General features: G+C 30.2%; 1 protein-coding gene across 1 annotated transcript in view; it reads right to left on the bottom strand.

Annotated features, from left to right (window-relative positions):
• The window catches only part of LOC126781424 (neural-cadherin-like), a 101,806-nt gene that overhangs the window by 52,484 nt on the left and 29,568 nt on the right, over positions 1-19,754 (bottom strand). The window contains exon 2 of the mRNA XM_050506392.1: positions 18,563-18,706. Within this exon, the coding sequence (XP_050362349.1) occupies positions 18,563-18,706 (144 nt within the window). The remainder of the gene's footprint in view (positions 1-18,562; positions 18,707-19,754) is intronic.

Here is a 19,754-nt window from a genome sequence, read left to right as displayed (position 1 = left end):
TTATATATCTAGTATTAATAGGATAACATTTTTATATATTTTAATATAAAACGTGGTTTTATCAATAAACATGTACGATTTAAAAAAAAAAAACGCCCCATCATATTTCGAGTGCAATACTGCAGATTCAAGGAGTTTACACTTTTTAAAGCGATGAGGTTTCAATTAAATTCTCGTTGAAGGATCACATTGCTTTAATTAAAGCTTTTTTTAACAGTCGACTTGGCGTGGGTTGGCTCCCCTTCTCCCACTATTACTCCTCGAGGCTACACATGCCGATGTTCGGTTTAATTAGTTTTTGTTACAAGACCTTCGATTTACTCGCCTTCATATAGGAACTTAAACAACGTTTGATGTTTTTGTAAGGAGTTTTATAAGTATATTTACGTATTCGTTTGAGCGTTATTTTAAATTAGCTAAGAATTTCAAATGCTTTATTTTACTCACGTTATTTTACATATACACAGAAAAATCAATCAAAGCTCTACATAAATATGTATATGTATGTATATGTAGGCGTTTATACATCCATCATTCTGTTGACTTAAAATGTTGTACAGTTATAAACGTACAAAAGCTATCATCGGTGTCAGATTGAAATATTTAAAATAAAGAAACAGAAACTATAAATTTACACGACGCTCATAGAGAGTAGGATCATAAAAATATTAATAATAAATTGTAATGTATAGGAAGTGTTATATTATTAGCAAGCTAGACGTCGCTTTTAAAATAATTATATTATCAGCTAATATCCGTTGGTTTTTGGTGGCAAACTCCAGTAATTTGTCACAGCTCGGCGAGATGTTTATTCAAACGAGGAGATTTTATTGCAAGGACATAAATCTTCAAGAAAAGACGTGGTTGAAGTTACGGAGAGGGTAATAGAACGACAATGGTGCCTTGTTTGCCTTTCATTTGAAATTAACTTAATTAGTTATCATTTGAAATTGTCTTTGACATTAGAACATTTTAGAATATTATAATATTTATTCTAATAACGGTTTCGATAAATTAAAATTAACGATTATTAAAATGTTTAGTGCGAACCGAATACGAGTTCACTATTATATATTTGTATTAATAATTAAACTATTCCTTTATGAATATTGAAACGGACTATCATTTATAATTTACATTTTAAACTATCCTACGGTTATTAAACTCTGAAGTCGCAACATGCCAGGGGTTTACAACTATAACAATTAAAATACGAATTGAAATCCATATTAAGTCCGGGTAGCAATAAGCGAGTTACTAATTCAGCTATCCGTTCGTAATCCAGTTGGGTACGCATGACCGCTGGATAAGTCGCTGTCGTTTCAGAAGATTATTATTTTAGCTTAAGCGAAGGCAGAAAAGTTGGCTTTAAGGCAAATATGTAAAGCTTGGATAATATTGACGGCACTAATTACGAAGTCGCTGCCTCGAGCCGCACTGCTAAGAGAACATCTTATGCCACGGCTCGACACCATTCCGCTTTTGTTGGATACTTTTACAACTGCTCGCAAGAAATTTTCTTACGCGACATGAATACGAGATACATATTGTAATTTATATGTCACTTCATCCTTAGAAGTCGAAAGAAGATATCCAATGGTGTATCTTTATATGGACACGTATTGCTCATTTGTATATTTTAGTTTCCATTCGTAGAGAAATTTACATTGCTCTTTCTATGCTTTAATTACTTCATTTATATTTTTATTCAACGAATATTATATTTAAAAGCGTGACAATTGCAATAAACAAATTAAAATACACTTTCCACAAGTAAGCTTTTACAAGCCTTTTTTGATCTTCATTTTAAAAGATTAATTTAAATTTAAAAACGTTTCGGAATGACGATTTAACCTTGAAGAACAAGAAAGTCAGTAGTTACTCTTTTTTTACAATAAAATAAAATAAGTACGTAAAATAAGTACAATTAAATTATTATCAATCCAGTGTAAATTCAATAAATGTCAACGATTTATGTCTGATTTTTATCATCTAAACAAAATTTGGTTGAGTGATACTCCTTACTGTTGTAACTGTAACAGCCTGTTAATGTCCCACTGCTGAGCTAAAGCCTACTCTCCCTTTTGAGGAGAAGGTTTGAAGCTTATTCCACCACGCTGCTCCAATGCGGGTTGGAGGAATACACATGTGGTATAATTTCAATGAAATTAGACACATGCAGGTTTTCTCACGATGTTTTCCTTCACCGTCAAGCACGAGATGAATTATAAACACAAATTAAGCACTTGAAATTCAGTGGTACTTGCCTGGTTTTGAACCTACGATCATTGGTTATGATTCACGCGTTCTAACCACTAGGCCATCTCGGCGTTATTCGGCGATACTCCTTATTAATCAACATTAATTTATTAATTAGCAAAGCTATAGTTTGGTTTCATATTGAGTATACCTATAGGACTCAAATAATATCCTGGTACATTATTCACACACGGCCATCTGATTCCAAATTAAGCAGAGCTTGTACTATGGAAACCAGACAACTGATATACTAAATATACTACTTTTCTTTTGTAAATACATACTTATATAGATAATAACATCCAGACTCAGGGCAAACAGAGATGTCCATGTACACTAATGTCTGTCCTGGGTGGGAATCGAACCCACAACCTTCGGCGTGAATGGCAGGTATCTATCAACCACGCAAACCGGCCCGTCTATTATCTAAATAATACATAATGCGGAGTCATAGACACATGTAATCAATACTTATGTTACTTAGAAATCGAACATCGTGTAAGATTCGTAATAACATTGTTGTCTCATGTATGATTGCCTTAGGGATAATCCAGCTTAATGCTAATGGAACTACTGAATCTCATTATAATCGGGTAAAAAAACCAATGCCAAAAAGTCATAACAGCCTTCATAACGAGTTAACAAAGACCATAATTGAAGTGAAGTTATCACATATTAAAAAATAATATTAAACCTAGTCAAATTTAAACATAATTTCATTGATTGTATTTCTTTTTAAATAGATCATAAAACAATGCATACAATAATTATAATATAACATCTGCTTTCATAGGTTCAAAGTAGAGATAATATATTTGAACGGAAAACTAAAAAATAAATATAATATTTAGCTGTCACGTGCTATTGTTGACGAAGGAATCATGATATATAAATATGATATATTTCTTAAATTACGTCATTAATGTGTATATATTTAAAAATAAAATGATTATTATATTACTATTGGAAATAATAATTACTTGCATAAAGCAATCTGTAAGATTATCTGTATTTGTTAATTTCGTTTTAATCCACGGTTGTTGGATTTAATTAATTTCAGTATGATTAAAACGTCCGTCGTAATGACACTATTTAACATCATTGCTTCATAACCGATTGGCGTAGGCTTTCCCGGAATGTGGTTTTGACTACCGTTCGTGTCTTTATTAAAGTTAATTGTACTGCTGCTTGTTTTATAAAATAAATAAATTATGGATTTGTTGGTAACCGTATGTCGTCACGGTATGCGTGACTCGTATGCCGTGACTGCAAACGGAATGACACACGCCACGCCTGCCACCTCTACTCCCTTGAGTGCGTGGCACGCTCACTATATTTTATTATAATTGTAATATACAATTAATTATTTATATTATTAACGACTCTGTTAATTTGATTTGTTTACTGATTTTCCTTAAGTATAAATTATAGTCAGTTTTCCATGTGCCGAGTGTTCAGTGACAGTCACATTTTTTAATTAAATTCAAGAATTTTATAATCGCTAAAGTAAAACTTCTTGAAGCGCTATAAGAGAATTTACTATTATAGTCAAATTTTAAAACATCCTTTTTGAATATAATTCATATCCTACTGAACTGTGCTTTAATGATATTTGGTAAAAAGCGATTATATTGTGGAATAAAAGATACTTATTATATAATACTTTTATATTTATTTTAAATAAACAATATCTAGCATGTAATTATAAAATATCTATGTATCGTTATGCACTACGCCACTTGACTAATTTTATTCGAATAATCCAACAATATTTGAATCGATTATTTGAAATGTATGTCAAACAACACTCTGTACCCGAAGCACTGTAACTAGTTTACTTCGAACACAATTATTCATCTACATCCCAGCGATAAGCGAAACGCTTGGGAAGTACGCGAAACGCTTGGCGTGTAAGCAAAACTGTGAAAATATAATGTGAATTTAGAACTTTCATTCGTTATTGATGTTAATCAAAGCGAGATAACCTTAGAGCTAGAAGAACGAGCGTTTAAATTTCTCATATAATTTATCCCGAAGTATTTTACATTTTTATAACATTTTACGGCAAGGCCTTTCTCGAGATTCATAGCCTACGTTACATATTACAGAAGGACGTTTTTCAGTGAAAATATCATCAACAGCATGCATTATGAGGTTTTTACACATATTTTTAAAATAATAGCTTCATAATACGGAATTTATGTGCCATAGCGGTATATTTATAATTATGTAATACTATTATAATAGCACACTTGTGTTGAATATGTCATTTTTTTAATATTCATTTTTATAATCTAAGTAAATATCGAAATAATACAAGTATCTTCATGTTAAATATATTAAATGGGAATACAATACAGTAAACAGTAACAGCCTGTTAATGTCCCACTGCTGGGCTAAGGCCTATATATAAGTTAGTTGTTATTAAATTCTAGCCAGCCATACCCACCTCATACACCGTAAGAAATATAAGTTTCATAAGTTTATCTAAGATGTTACGTCACTGATGTGAGTGTTATTACACTGCCCCACTCACAGCTTAAACCGGTACCGAGAAATTCAAAATACCTTACACCCAGTGGGGACATACACAGAGCCCTAGCATGGGTAGAACATAAGGTTGATTAATTATTTTTTATATTGAATACTAAATCGTTAATATGAATTATATATAGTAATTCAAGATTTCTAAGAAATATATGTATTTAACACGTGACCTTACACTAAAGATTTCAAATTGAAATTAAGTTGTTAGTTTAATGTTTTTTGTTTATTCTTTATTTATATATTTCTGCTAAGATAAATAATTGTTTTCTTAATTCGTTTGTCTTGTATCCATCATTATTATTATGGAAATATCATAAAGTTACTTGCCTTATATGTCACAGTAATATTAAGGACTTTGCTAAAGTAAAATAGAACAAAAACCAGTGAATAAATTCATATGAAAAAGTTTAAATAGTAAAATAATAATCATGTACTTAATTAGTGTTATTGTTTTAATTAGCGAAATGTTTATTTATTCAATTTATTTAATTGAGTTAATATAATTTTGACTGCTTTAACAAAACGGTTTTATTCACAAACGTCGTTTCGTTGAATTAACAATTTATCTTTTTCTATCATCGTTGATTTGGCATTCGAAAAAAGAAGAAAGAGAGTAGTTTAACTAAGAAAGCGTAAGCCACTAAACAAAATTGATAGGTAATATTTAACGTTATCAAAATAGTAACCGTTGTACATACTTTAAATCTTAATAAAGCATTTTCAAGAAATAAATAAAACAGATATAAATTCATTACTTTAAGCACAAGTACGATAGAAAACATTTTTGAACTTTGTGCTCTACATAAATAATATGCGCGAAAAGAAGGCTGAATAAGACTTGGAAAAACAATATTCATTTCAACGTTTTATTTCTTACGGAAACACTAGACGATTCTGGGTCGCATTCGGGATTTTTTGAATTAAAATATAAGCTATTATTATATATGTGAAATATCTCTGATTTTATATTAGTATTTGCATATGATTGGAGGATTATTTATACTGGCAACTCTAAGTAAAAAGTAGAGCAGGCTGGCATGTTCCACTTGGCAGGTTAATGATAATTATCGTGTCATTAACATTTTCTATACGACATTCATAAAAAGGGAGCACTTAGTAAGCTCATATGACGTATGTTTTATTGAATAAATTCTAACTTTTTTTCTTTAAAATTATTCCATTCATGTAAACTGGAGTTTCCTTCGATTGCGAATCAGTTTTTGTTGTGTAGCATTATATTTTTTTTAAAACCTTATAGATCCTCAAAATAGTAAGTCGTGAATATTTAAGTAATACTTAACTTTTTTATGTATAGGTAGGCTGTCGTTGTAATCTAACTATGCCATTGTCGCCATGTATACATTTTTAAATAATGGGACGTTAATGTCCTTTTTCCATGGGGAATAAATTGATATTATATAGTTTAAACAAATTACAATATTTTCATTCAATATAAAATATTAAATCGAGCAGTACTTTTGTTTATTTTTTTCGTACTTAAAAAGCTTTAGAGCCAACAGAGTGAAATTTCAAGAAGCAGTAAAACGGCGACTTAACTCAACACGCATACAAGTTCAAAAAGTCGTATTCTATTAATACAATCTTGAACAAAACTGTAATCTCATTTATCAACTGTCTAAGGGCTTCCGTGAAATAACTCGAATAATACGATCAGTCCCCTTTTCATTAGAGTCCGAAAATCTCCTCAGGTTGAACATGATTCAAGCAAAAACACTCAAAGGAAAAACTTCTGATGGAAATGCATTGATGAATAAAATTGCTACAAAAAATTGAGGCACAACCTCGGTCAGGTAGAATAAATGAGTTCTTATTTGTCCTTTTTTAAATTGAATTATTTTGATGTCTGAGAAAAAATCACATAATATACATTTGCAACAATGTCGCTGAAGCCAGCCAACAAAACTAGCAGATCTGTCAGAAAGAGACAGATCTTTTATCGTACATACAATTTTAATTAAACAGTGAATTTGAGCTTTGAACGAATATCATTGTTTCTGAAATAAATATTATATGTAATATAATATGATAAAGGTATTCGTATATAAAATTTTAATTACATCTGCATAAATTATTATTCCACTATATTTATTCATTTATTAATAGTCTGGACCCGCGAATGCCACAACAAAAATGTTTATTTTACGAGAGGCTATTTTAATAAATTTCTGTATAAACCCAGTTGAAGTTAGATTAATTCAATAAATAAGTTGACATTAGAAATATTTTCCCGATGAGTTTTGTGATGAAACAAAATATGTCTAATAAAACAGATAAGCACTTTTGAATCATCATGTTATAAGAATGTCAAGTTTCATTGGTTCGGAATGCAGATTCTACCGAGAAAAATTGGCAAGAAATTCAGTAGTCATTTTCTTTTTCAATTAAATACATAATCAAATCATGTTCATATGTCTTGTATGGAAGTCAACAAAGACGAAGCTCCACATAAACCTTATAATATGAACTAAACTGTGTGAACTTAGCAAAAGGCCTAGAGTTTAGGACCGTATTTATTAAGCAACATATATTTTATATATCTTACTCATAATATATATGTAACATGCGTGTTTAGCTCTAATTCAAAGTGAGAGCTTAATTATTATCAAGCTAAAAATCCCTATTTTATTTGTCGACTTAAAGTATTTTTTCTTTAGCCTTCCTTTTTTGTAAAGGTTACAATTTTTATTTACATTAAGGACTCAATCGAGTATCAATTAAAATTAAAAATATCTATCAGTATAAAAAGTATTAGTTGATATCATTGAAGCTCAGGCGACATCATAAATTTATTATTATTTTTATTTATTTTTATGATTATTACTTGATATTATGTTTTTGTGAAAGCCCGTGTGGGTAGGTACTAGTTAAGCAACAGATATTCTACCGCTAAATAGCAATACTTGGTATTGTTTTGTTCCGGTTTGCAAGGTGAGCGAGACAGTGTAACTACAGACACCAGGGACATAATTAGGGACTTAATTAGTGTGTCACGAGTAATATAAATCGGTGTAAAATGTAGTTCAATAACTTGTGGGGAATTGGTTTAAAATAGAGTTGCAGATTGGATTCATACAACAGGTGAAGTTAAATAAAAACTCGTACAAAGGTATATAGAATAATTATAATTTACTCAAAAAGTCAACAGCAATGAGTTATTTAATACAGTTGACATTATATACCTCTCGTTAAAACGAGAATCATGAAGTATTTTCACGATTTGAAATAATTAATTTAATTATTTAATTTTAAAGTTTTATCAGTGTGAAAATTTTCGGAATATGACCTACTTATAAAAATTAAGCTGATATTTTTCCCAATTTTAACGTTTATATGACGTCATAGGACCGTACTTATAACACGTTCAAATAAGGGTCCATAATTTGGAACGAACGTTCAACCAACATCATCAATAAATCAGTAAAAAGTAAGGGACTGGGACACGAAGCGAAATGATTGGACCGAAAAGCTCTGATTTATACACTAGGTATAGATCGTACCTACTTGAGTATTTCCAGTGTGAAATTCTAAGAAATCGTTTGACTCAGATTGAATATAATTTATAAAATTCGGCGAATAATAAAGTTTACCCGTTCTCTTTTCGAAAGTTGTCAGTGTGAGATCGCTTTAAGGAAAAATACCGTTTTCATTTATCTTTTTTAAACTCTTATATGGTTTTTTCATATAAAGTATACAAATATGATATTTTTTACGTCTTTATACATGTACATCTGATTCGTCTTGTTTGTTAAACAGTAGTATAAATTATATAAGTGTGGCTTGTCTGGGTATTTAATTCCGATTAAAAGCCCAAGGAACATAGCATAATATAGTTAAACTGTAATTGTAACTATATTATTGCATAGCTAGCATATTCGAGCTCTAACACAAAAAATAGAAATGCTAATTATGAAAACGAACGTGGACTCCAGAGTGCTGGATGAGAATTCGGCTAGTGGGACTTGAGCTCAGAGGACCATTGTACATTATTTAGAAAATAGATATGTTATTCTCGTAAAAAACAATTTAGTTAAAATTGGGTTTGCGGGAAATTAGGACTCATTTTTTCTTGCGGTTTTTTTAAAAATCTAAATGGCTGTCCTGAAGTGGCTCGTTGCCACCCCATAGAATCGGAGGCAACAAGGGACTGAATTAGTGGCATCGGAACCACGCCACTGTACCATAGGACAACTATGGTAACTTGCATGTTATTTAAGCTAGCAAATGACGGTTTAAGTAATCGTATTTCTTAGGATGCCAATGATTACGACCATATAATAGGTGGCTATTGTCTAATTTCCGATTATGCGTTAAAAATTATACAATGATCAGAATGGTTCGACATAACTTACTATTATATTTTTATTTAAATTAATAAGGTGATGACTTATGGATCAGAGACGTGGTCGCTCACAATGGGCCTCATAAGAAGGCACAAGGTCACTCAAAGGGCAATGGAGAGCTCGGAGTTTCTCTGCGAGATCGAATCAGAAATCATGAGATCCGCAGGCAAACCAAAGCGGGCAGCGCAAGACCGGCCAACGTGGAAATCCTTGGGGGAGGCCTTTGTCCAGCAGTGGACGTCTTTCGGCTGATATGATGATGATGAATAAGGTATTTCTATTACAAGGTATCCTTTTAATAGAAATACCTTATTTATATTATCGGTATAGCGCTTTTTTGTTTCTCTCTCTATCTATTCAACATATTAACCAAATTATATCACTTGTTTGCAAAATTAAAAGGAACAGGCTATACATACCATTTACCGTAAACTATAATTGCATCCAAATTGTATACATTGTTCATGTGATAAACGCCTCAAGTGTGCGCAGATTAATAAAAGTTTAAGTTTATAAAATTTAATATCCTGTGTCCCTATAGTATTAGGTAGTGAATATATTTTATATAAAGCCATACTCGCACTAATGACGCTCCATACTTCACAATTTTATGTCGCGTCCTCGTTAATAGCACTTTTAGCGCGGGGACGACGCTGATCATTCGTCGCACTGTATTAGCGGGACAATCGCTCAGCGTGGCGAAAGCGGACAGATCCTTCTGGTGCAATTAGCGGTGAAGAGTCACATGAGTGGTCTCGATTTCTAATTAAGACATACATCAACATACATACATCTCATTAATTCAATTACGTGTAAGCACTTGACATTAGTGGATGTTATCGTCATAATTAACAATAAATAAACATGATTAATAACACTTATATTCATTTGTCACACTTCAGAACACTGAAATTGTGAAATTTTAATGTTCTAATGATAAAACTGGTTTCACTCGCAGTTTTGCTCACGTGGGAGGAGGGGGGGGATGCGGTCGGTATGGTGTTACGTACCCTGTCTTTTTATTTGTTCCTGACAACTTGTATGCAAAACTTCATGATGATCGATCGGTTGAGTTGTTTAAACTTAAAAGTGTAACAAACAAACTCATTTTCACATTTATAATATAAGTATGTATACTACGAGTAGTAAATGATTCCAGAGGTAATATCAAAATAAATATATAAGTAACCATCATAATTTGTAATAAACTTAATTGAATGTAAATCCAAGTGAATATTCCATACAATTTCTGACTATCAAATAATCTGAAACTTATTTATTTGTTTGCTGAAAAGAGGTTTTACGTGATAGCGGAAACAGAAGCCGCCATTCAGTGCAGAACCGAAACTTTATGATTCGCCATTCATGTTACTTTATCCGTGAGGTCTCGGATGACTAGATTCGCTTCTTAGTTGTTGCCGTAAACCTCGTCGCACCCATTGTCTTCTATTAGAGTTTCGGATGTTGATATTTATAAAGGCCTTTTTCTTTTTTAATGAACAACTAATCCTAATGAATGAGATATATAAGATTTATAAAAAACCTTTTAATAATTTTAACAAAAATTGAAAAGCTGCGATGTGAAACAAATAAAGCCTGTGGCTTTTACTTTGCATATTGGTTATTAAAAATAGATTAAGCTAAAAACCTACTTTTTTATTCTAAATTATTGTACGGTTTTTAAACAATACTAAAGTATTATAATAAAGTGTATTTTTATAAAGTGAAAGGTATGTTTTTAAAAGTTTTAGAAACAAAAAAAAACGAGTGCTGTTGTGGGATACCTAACCTTACCTTTTTTTACAGTGGATTTTTTTTATTTTATATTAACCGCTTAAGTATATTGTTTTAATAAGCATTGCGTGGTTTTATTGTCAAAATTGTTAATTCATTTAATTAAATGTTTTTCCTATAAAAATGGCTATAATTTTCAATATAATATGATTGACAAAAAAATTAAATTTAAGCAATAATTGAAGGTCTCTAAAATGTCTAAATTTACACATTAATAAACATTTCATAATAATTATATAAAACAGAAGTTGCTTCGATTTAGACTTGTAACAAATTACAACATTTGAAACAACTGTGATCTTAATTCGTTTGTCTAATGGTGAATAAACGTTGTTGAACTTTAGCTCTTATGTTAATGCCATAAGAATCTCAGGTGAGTTCTATCTGTTTCGAGGACATCGCCATTTACACGCAGGCAGGTAAACCTCTAGCTAAATGGGGCGTTTGAATGTTAAAGTCTGTACAAATTATTCAAAGGTTGTTATTCAAGACCACCATTAAGTAAATTTATCGAACATTAAATGTAATTTTATAATAATTTAGAGTTTATAAAGCTTCTAATTGCCGTTCGAATGACTTCTCTTCAATAACCGAGAAGCCTTGTTTTTCTCTTTACGTAAAACAAAATGATCGTTGTAAGACTTTCAGCTTCAGTTCAGCTTTTTTATTATTATAAATATTTATTTAATTTTACGATTTTTTAAATTGCTTAATTTTATTTTTCACGCGAACTAACAACATTAATTTACGCTTACTTTGTAATCATATATATAAATAAATTTGATTTTACGTACTCTTGAACCTAATGTATGAATATTTAAAGCTTTTCATGACATATTTACATTCTTAATCTATTCATAAGAGGACGGTTTGAGTTTGACACGTATATATATTTTTTAAATGGATGTCTTTGAAAGTTAAATATAAGACTGATTTAAAATTATTTTTATTTTCAACAAAGTATAAGACGGAGGTTTAGAACTAAGTAGTAATGCGGTTAAACGGCGCGGGCGACCTAAGCATCTTCTGCAGGGAAGTTTAGGAGAAGAGTTTAACAAGTTCACACAATGGGCGTTGTTCAAATTGTTCCGTTTAATTTACTGCATCAAGTCAACATTTTCTCGGCAGTGAAGTATGCTGCAAATCTATTATCGTGCAACTTTTATTACTCACAACTTCTTTGAAAATAAATCCTTGTCTCTTGTTGACTTACTCGGAGTTATCAGCTGTGATTTATTGTAAGAGTAATCAGTTATTCTTTCGATTTAACAAGTCTCACGTTTACTTAATAAATTGTTCACATTTGATCAAAAATATTTCAAAGAAATATTTAATAATTAAGCTGAAAAATATTTTAATCGAGTAGAGCTTTGCAACCACCCTTGGATCGACATGACATTTGTACATGAAGTTGCTTCTTGTAATTTTGATTCAGAATTTACCGACGAGAGTTAATAGCAGATATAAATCTTAGTAGTTATTTAAAAATTTAAAAAAAAGTACATATTTTAAACAAATTTCTTGAAAAAAGTCAACTATAGTATAATGACCCGAAGCTATGTATTAGAGAGTTCTCTAGAAATTAAAAGAAACTTATACATTTATAATTTTTCACATATCTATATATCATTTATATATAAAGTAGCAATTTTATGATTTGATATTTTGCTTCAAGAAGGATGTATGCACTGTACGATGATGAAAACCAGATGAAATTTATTTCTCATTTATAGAATATTTGTTAATGTTTATTTTAAAATTGCACATTCATGGTACTGTATCATTCTAACGATACACATTTCATAAATTGTATACAATACACATAAGATAATTTAATCAAAAAAGCATCAGTTTACGTATCATCAACAAGTCTATTGTATATATAAATTAATGTTTAAAAACACCAAGGCGTTTTTAATTTTCTTAAAAAGAAAAAATAAAACGTAGCTTGACTAGATTCATAAAAATTGCGTCACACATAACTTTATTATGTTCCCGTCGTAAAATTGAACCTTCATAATATATTCTTCAGCTCACCTACGTTTTCCTTTAGACTTTTCACTTAAGACAGGAAGCTAACAATGTTTACTATGACATAAAAGGAACATGCGATATTTGATTTATCATCGTATATATATATATATATATATATTATTAGATTTTGATAGGATAGTACGTACGATGTTTTCAAATGAAAAAATATTACTTTAGAAGCCGATTAATTTTCGACATGTCATTTTCATTTATATACTTGTGAAATAAAAAAAGTGTATTGAAATAAAGTAAAACGTCATTAAGAATGTAAAAATGTAGCGAAATTAAGTTGAAAAATCTCGAATTCTGTTTTATTTAAAGAAAGCGGCTTTATATCTGAATATTATATATAAAAGAATTACCACCAAATACATTATAAAAGCCGAGATGGCCTAGTGGTTAGAACGCGTGAATCTTAACCGATGATCGTGGGTTCAAACCCGGGTAAGCACCACTGAATTTTCATGTGCTTAATTTGTGATTATAATTCATCTTGGGCTTGACGGTGAAGGAAAACATCGTGAGGAAACCTGCATGTGTCTAATTTCATTGAAATTATGTCACATGTGTATTCTACCAACCCGCATTAGAGCAGCGTGGTGGAATAAGCTCTAAACCTTCTCCTCAAAAAGAGGAGAGGAGGCCTTTAGCCCAGCAGTGGGACATTCACAGGCTGTTACGGTTACGGTACATTATAAAAATCATTTTATTTTTCTATATTTACAAGATAAATTCGAAGGAACTCTAAGTGGTACGTAAATATTATTCTCAGAAAGGGCAAAAATGGCTGAAAATAATAGAAGTTCCATTCAACAGTTGGAGCAAGAGCTCTTGAATCTTCTTATTAAAATCTTTGTAAATTTTCAACTGAATAATAAAATTTTGAGTTTATACAAAACAAGTGAATCAACAAATAAAATTAATGTAAATAGCGTCCGTTGAATTCGTAAAAAAATAATAAAGGCACTGAAATGTTCGTAACAATATATATTTTTTATAATAAAACAGTTCAGTTTTATGGTCATTGCGTAAAATTAAAATAATTAAATGCAAATATAATACTGCACTGAACGAAACGCATACGAAGCTACTGTTTCGCTCCGGTATTCTCTGATAGCAACCCTATGTGACATGTCACAACGGTGAGTATGTACAAATGATGTTCCGGGATGTTCGAGCCAGAAACACTTTTTGATTGTGTCTTATTACAAGTATGCATGTTTCATACGGGTGACGATTACATAACTAAATGAATACAATTAATTCAATACAAGTACTATTTTCTAGATTAGTTCACGTTTATAGATATTGCATCGCAGTATGTCCATAAAGTTATAAAACTGTAGTTTCAGAAACATTTCCAATGAACCGACTGGTAGTTTCTAAGATAAACACGTTCAAACATTTAAACTCTCTAACAATATAAGTATATAAAACAACAATATACAAAATAGTTAAAAATATCGTTCGAGATAGACTATTTAGATTTAATTTAATAGCACAAAGTCTTTGCTTTTAGTATTAGACGTAGTTAATATAGATATATCGTTACCCGTTACGTTGTTTAATAATTGTATCGAAATTCATCATATGTTAGCTATAAAAAATACCTGGTATCAACGACCTCGATAGATTTACGAGATAGTCAAAGAAAATTTTATTATACTCGCAATTTCGACGACGTCGTTCAAAATGGATCCCTAGAGAGAATAAGTCTCCAAACCGTTTCAAAGGAACTTGTAACAGCTATTGAATTTGTTACTATCGATTGATACTATTTAAACATCGAAGATTAATCAGTAATTAACGAAATATTGAATTGAAACTGTTTCATATTAACTAAATTTCACCTACAATTATTTATCCGGATCAATTATAAAGTAAAAAGTAAAATAACAGCTTTTAGGCGAAGATTTGGAGATTAAACCACCACGCAGCTCCAATGCAGATATCCTCATAAAGTTTTTCGTAAAAAAATAGTACGGATTTCGGGGGTTTGAAACCACGATCTTCATATAAGTTTAAGATTTATTATTATCACAACTGAGCCACGTCGGTCAAAATGAACGCATAATTCTCATATTTGTCCTTTTGTTGACTTATCGATCAAACGCGAAATACAGTATTCCGATATAATACATGAAAACATATTCAGCTTCCTATATGAAACTTTCATACATGGCAGGAACATGGCAGACTGGTTCTCACGCTACCCTATAACACACTGCCACCGACATTCATAACATGAATTTACTCGGGAAAATACCAATAACCTCTCCGATATACGAATACTTGAACAATGGTTATAAATTCCGTTAATATGAAAGTGTTACTAAAATATAGATAATATTTTCATATTTAAAATCAAGATTTATGCGAGATTATAATATATTTTTACGACCTTATACTGATCCAGAGTTTCGAGCGAATATTTCTAACTGGATATCGTTCAAATGACATATTAATATTATATATAACGTAAGTAATACTACATAGTTAATACACATATATTGTGTAGTACAACTTATGGAGTATCCCACAATTGCTTCCAACTCATTTTATCTCCCTATTTATATTTCGGCTAAATAAAATAAATTGCTACTGACATATAATAAGGTATTTGAGTTCCGGTGAAAATTTAATCCAGTTTAAGGCGGATTGGAAAAGAAAGATACAAAGACTCCACGGAAATACAAAATATGTTTATTTAATCAAAGAGGTTCCGCGTGAAATCTTTTACGACAGTTATCAAAATACCAACGCAAGTTACTTATATATGTAATGTAATAAATTATATATGACTAAGAGCCAGTCACTACATCGACGAGGCTATCGTCGTTGGATTTATAAAATGCGATATACGCAATCCTATGAATTTGAATACAGATTATTCAACCAACCATAGTCGTTCACTATTTATTCTTCTTAAAATACACTTAATGTGTTTTTCCATTGTTGTGTACAGCTTTGTCTGCTTTATAATAAAAAGGTATGTTTGTGTTGTAATAAAAAAGTTATTTGAAAAAGTATTAACAAAGAACACAAATTTATAAATTTCCTTAATTGATAATAATTAATGAAATTTAAAAATTCACGGCCTTACTTATAAATTTTCCATAGCGGAGGTTTATTTATGTTATAAGTAACAATTTCGTTCTTTCTATCATTATTGATTTGTCAAAAAACTTAGAAAGAAAAAGACAGCATTTCTTAACTAATCATGTCCTAAATAACGTTTTAAAAGTAAGGCCGTTATTATTCATTATATATTTTTTGTTATATATATATATATATATAACATGTGTTATGTTTCGTAAGATATTCGATACATAAGTATGTTAGGTCTCGCTTTCATTTTTCAATATTAAATATATTAAAAGATTTTTAACACAATTTAATTAAAGTATCAATTTAATTAGAAAAGACCCGTCAATATACAAAAGTAACCATGACATCGTAACAATATTAGAAAATAACAATATTATTTCAAAATAATTTACGATACCAGCATATATATATATATATATATATATATATATATATATATATATAATATATAATAAAATAAATATAAATATCAAATAAGGTGTTATGTTTCGTAAGATATTCGATACATAAGTATGTTAGGTCTCGCTTTCATTTTTCAATATTAAATATATTAAAAGATTTTTAACACAATTTAATTAAAGTATCAATTTAATTAGAAAAGACCCGTCAATATACAAAAGTAACCATGACATCGTAACAATATTAGAAAATAACAATATTATTTCAAAATAATTTACGATACCAGCATAATTAACGTAAATTGTTTTAAGTGAATGATAGCCATTTCCGGTAAAGTATAATTTAAATATATCAGTTTATTCTTGTTACGTCAAATATTTATCTTTTCGTTAAAAAAAATCCAATTTTAAAAGTAAATTTAATTAAAAAAATATAAATCTTTTCCTTTTATTACCGATTCAATCTAAATCTAACAAGATGTGTTGTCAATTTAAGCGCATATTTTTAATGTTTTTATATTTGATATATACTAAATAGTATAAAAAAGACGGTAGTATCAGACAATCCAGATGTAAAAGTAGGGTATTCAATAGTTTTTGTTTAAGGGTAAAAAGGGTACCAATCATTTTTTATTATATTACATCTTAAACTTCAAAAGTAATTCCATTTTCAAAATTTATAGAACTTATTCCTTTAATGGTCCTACTTTCGATGATTTTCAATATTTCATTATACTTATAAAGTTTAATGTCACTCAAGTTCCCGTAACTGGCGTTTGTTTTCTTCAAAAGTACTCGTTAGTCTTGCAATTCAGATCGCACGGGAACACTAATTTACAATATAATATTTTCGCAACTTTCTGTAGTAATGCCAAATTTACGAAAAAAAATTGATATGGTAGCTGACAAAGATAGCTGGCAGCTAACAAAGATTTAAAAGTTTCTAACGGACTGTACATCAAAGTGACCCAGGCAATTTCGTCTAGAGCTGAGTTGGCATCGAGCTAGCCTTTGTGAAACGTTGAAACGCGTATGAATCGATACAACTGGGGTTCCGTGAACACGATGCACGTATAATTAAATAGCTGTGTATCATTCTTTGCACAAGATGTTTATTATTCTTATCTTCTATAATCAAATTGGCGTAAGTAACTATATCGGAAAATTAATATTTATTAAATGTAATGTCTATGATATTACTTTTTATTCTTTTTAGATTGTTATATGACGCTGTAGAATAGATACTTTATGAGACACATGACTGATTACGTAGGTAATAATGTTAGTAGTATCAAGCTCAAATCCGCACAAAGATTTTTTGAAGTGTTGAATTTAAATGAAAATGTCGTGATTTTTAGCAAAAATATCATGAGAATTGGAACAGAATAAGATATGAATCAATCTCTAAGCAAATACATACAAAAAAGTGTTTGGGAATTTTACTTTTTACCGTAAGTTCTTATTTGTCACGACAACACGTACACATTACGGCAAATCATTTACATGTAGCCGTAAGTATACTGCAAGTATGGTATTTCAAATACTAACTTTAAAAAGCAAAATTTCTCGAGTAGAAAGCTACAGCTCTATTACATTATAAAAAAAAAATCATGAGTATACGTACACTTTTGTTGTCGTTTTTTTTTTAATTTAAAAGTTTATATTTTATGTCAGACTCCGCTTTCTTCTGCATCCGTGCCTTTTTAAATATATGTTTTGACATTTCATTCGTATATACAATATAATTAGTTCTATATCATTTATATCATTTAGATTCAGTCTATAGCCTGATACTTACAGGAACCAATACACCAGTATTAAAAACCCTTAATTTTGATAAAGAACACAGAAACGATGAACAGATGTTGGTTGTTTTATACAACAACGCCTTATTGGGTAATTTTGTTAATATTAGTAATTTTGAGCGTGTGCCGATTTAGCACAATCATTTATTTTTAAAATAATTTGGCATATGGCAAAATGTCGTTTACATTTTATTAAAAATATATTTTGGCCCTTTTAGCAGCAGACATTTATATATAATAATAACTAGGTACTTACATTCATCGTGATCTTTGGCGGTGACCGTGAGGACTGTATGTTGGATGTCTTCATTTTCGTCCACTTCCGCTTCGTATAGCTCCTTGTCGAAATAAGGCGGATTGTCATTTTTATCCGCGATGCCAATTCGGATGAATTTGGTCACTGTAAATAAAAAATAACACTAAAACTTTTATTTTTACATAATATATTTTTCAACTTATTCTTTATATTGTTTGGTCAAATTATTGGAATTTTGATGGCTTAATAACCGAATTGCAGGTTCAAGCCCGGACAAGCACCAACACGCATTCCAGCAGCGTGATCGAATAAGCTCTAAACCCTCTCTTCAAAAAGCGTCTGGTACCAATGGCAAAAACAAAAATAAACAAATTCGACTATTTATCATATTATCACATATTGCTATTCAACCTAATAAAATGTACACAACAAATTTAATAACTGCGGTCACTAGCGAAATTATTAAATGTATAAAATAAATGGTCAATTATGATATTTGCGGTTTTTCCGAATGAATCGATTACTTTGATTCATGTCGCACTTAATAAAAGATTTAAAACTAGTTTTAAATCTATGTATTATATCACTATAATATTTTTTTCCAATCAAAAATGAGCATCTAATAAATACATAAGTCATGGAACTGGATGTTTGTTAATCACGCTCGAATAATCGGACGGATTCTAATGATACAGATTTTAATGGTACAGATATACAAACATTATATTTATTTTAATTACCTTTACCGAAGCGAGTTGTGCCGAGGATAGCTATTTAGTTAGGTTTATATAAAGAATATTGTCATGTCTTCAGAGAACATCAAAAATAAAAAGCCAACCCACTACACTTACATTTTAATGAAACTGTACTGAATACACCAAATGAACCATAATCTGTGGCAGACTTGTGTTAAAGAAACCTAGAGGGAAATTGCTTCCGTTTGAGGTACTCTTTAGCAAAGATAAATTAGGAACGTTTGTCGAAATGTCCGGTGCCTTTATTAGCAGACGTATAGTACTTTGAGGCTCCGTTGATGGCCTTCGAGCCACATGGGACGGACGTTAACCTTAGCAAGTGTTTAACAAATGATATATCATTATAACATTCGTCATTCACAAGTGTTCTACGATTTAACGTATAAGAGCTTTTTTCTTTTTTATACAGATATTATTAAATGAAAGTTGGTTTTGAA

This window comes from Nymphalis io, chromosome 3 (genome assembly GCF_905147045.1).
Source record: "Nymphalis io chromosome 3, ilAglIoxx1.1, whole genome shotgun sequence".
Lineage (NCBI taxonomy): Eukaryota > Metazoa > Arthropoda > Insecta > Lepidoptera > Nymphalidae > Nymphalis > Nymphalis io.
Note: the sequence above shows the minus strand (reverse complement) of the source record. Positions and strands in the feature narration are given on the sequence as shown.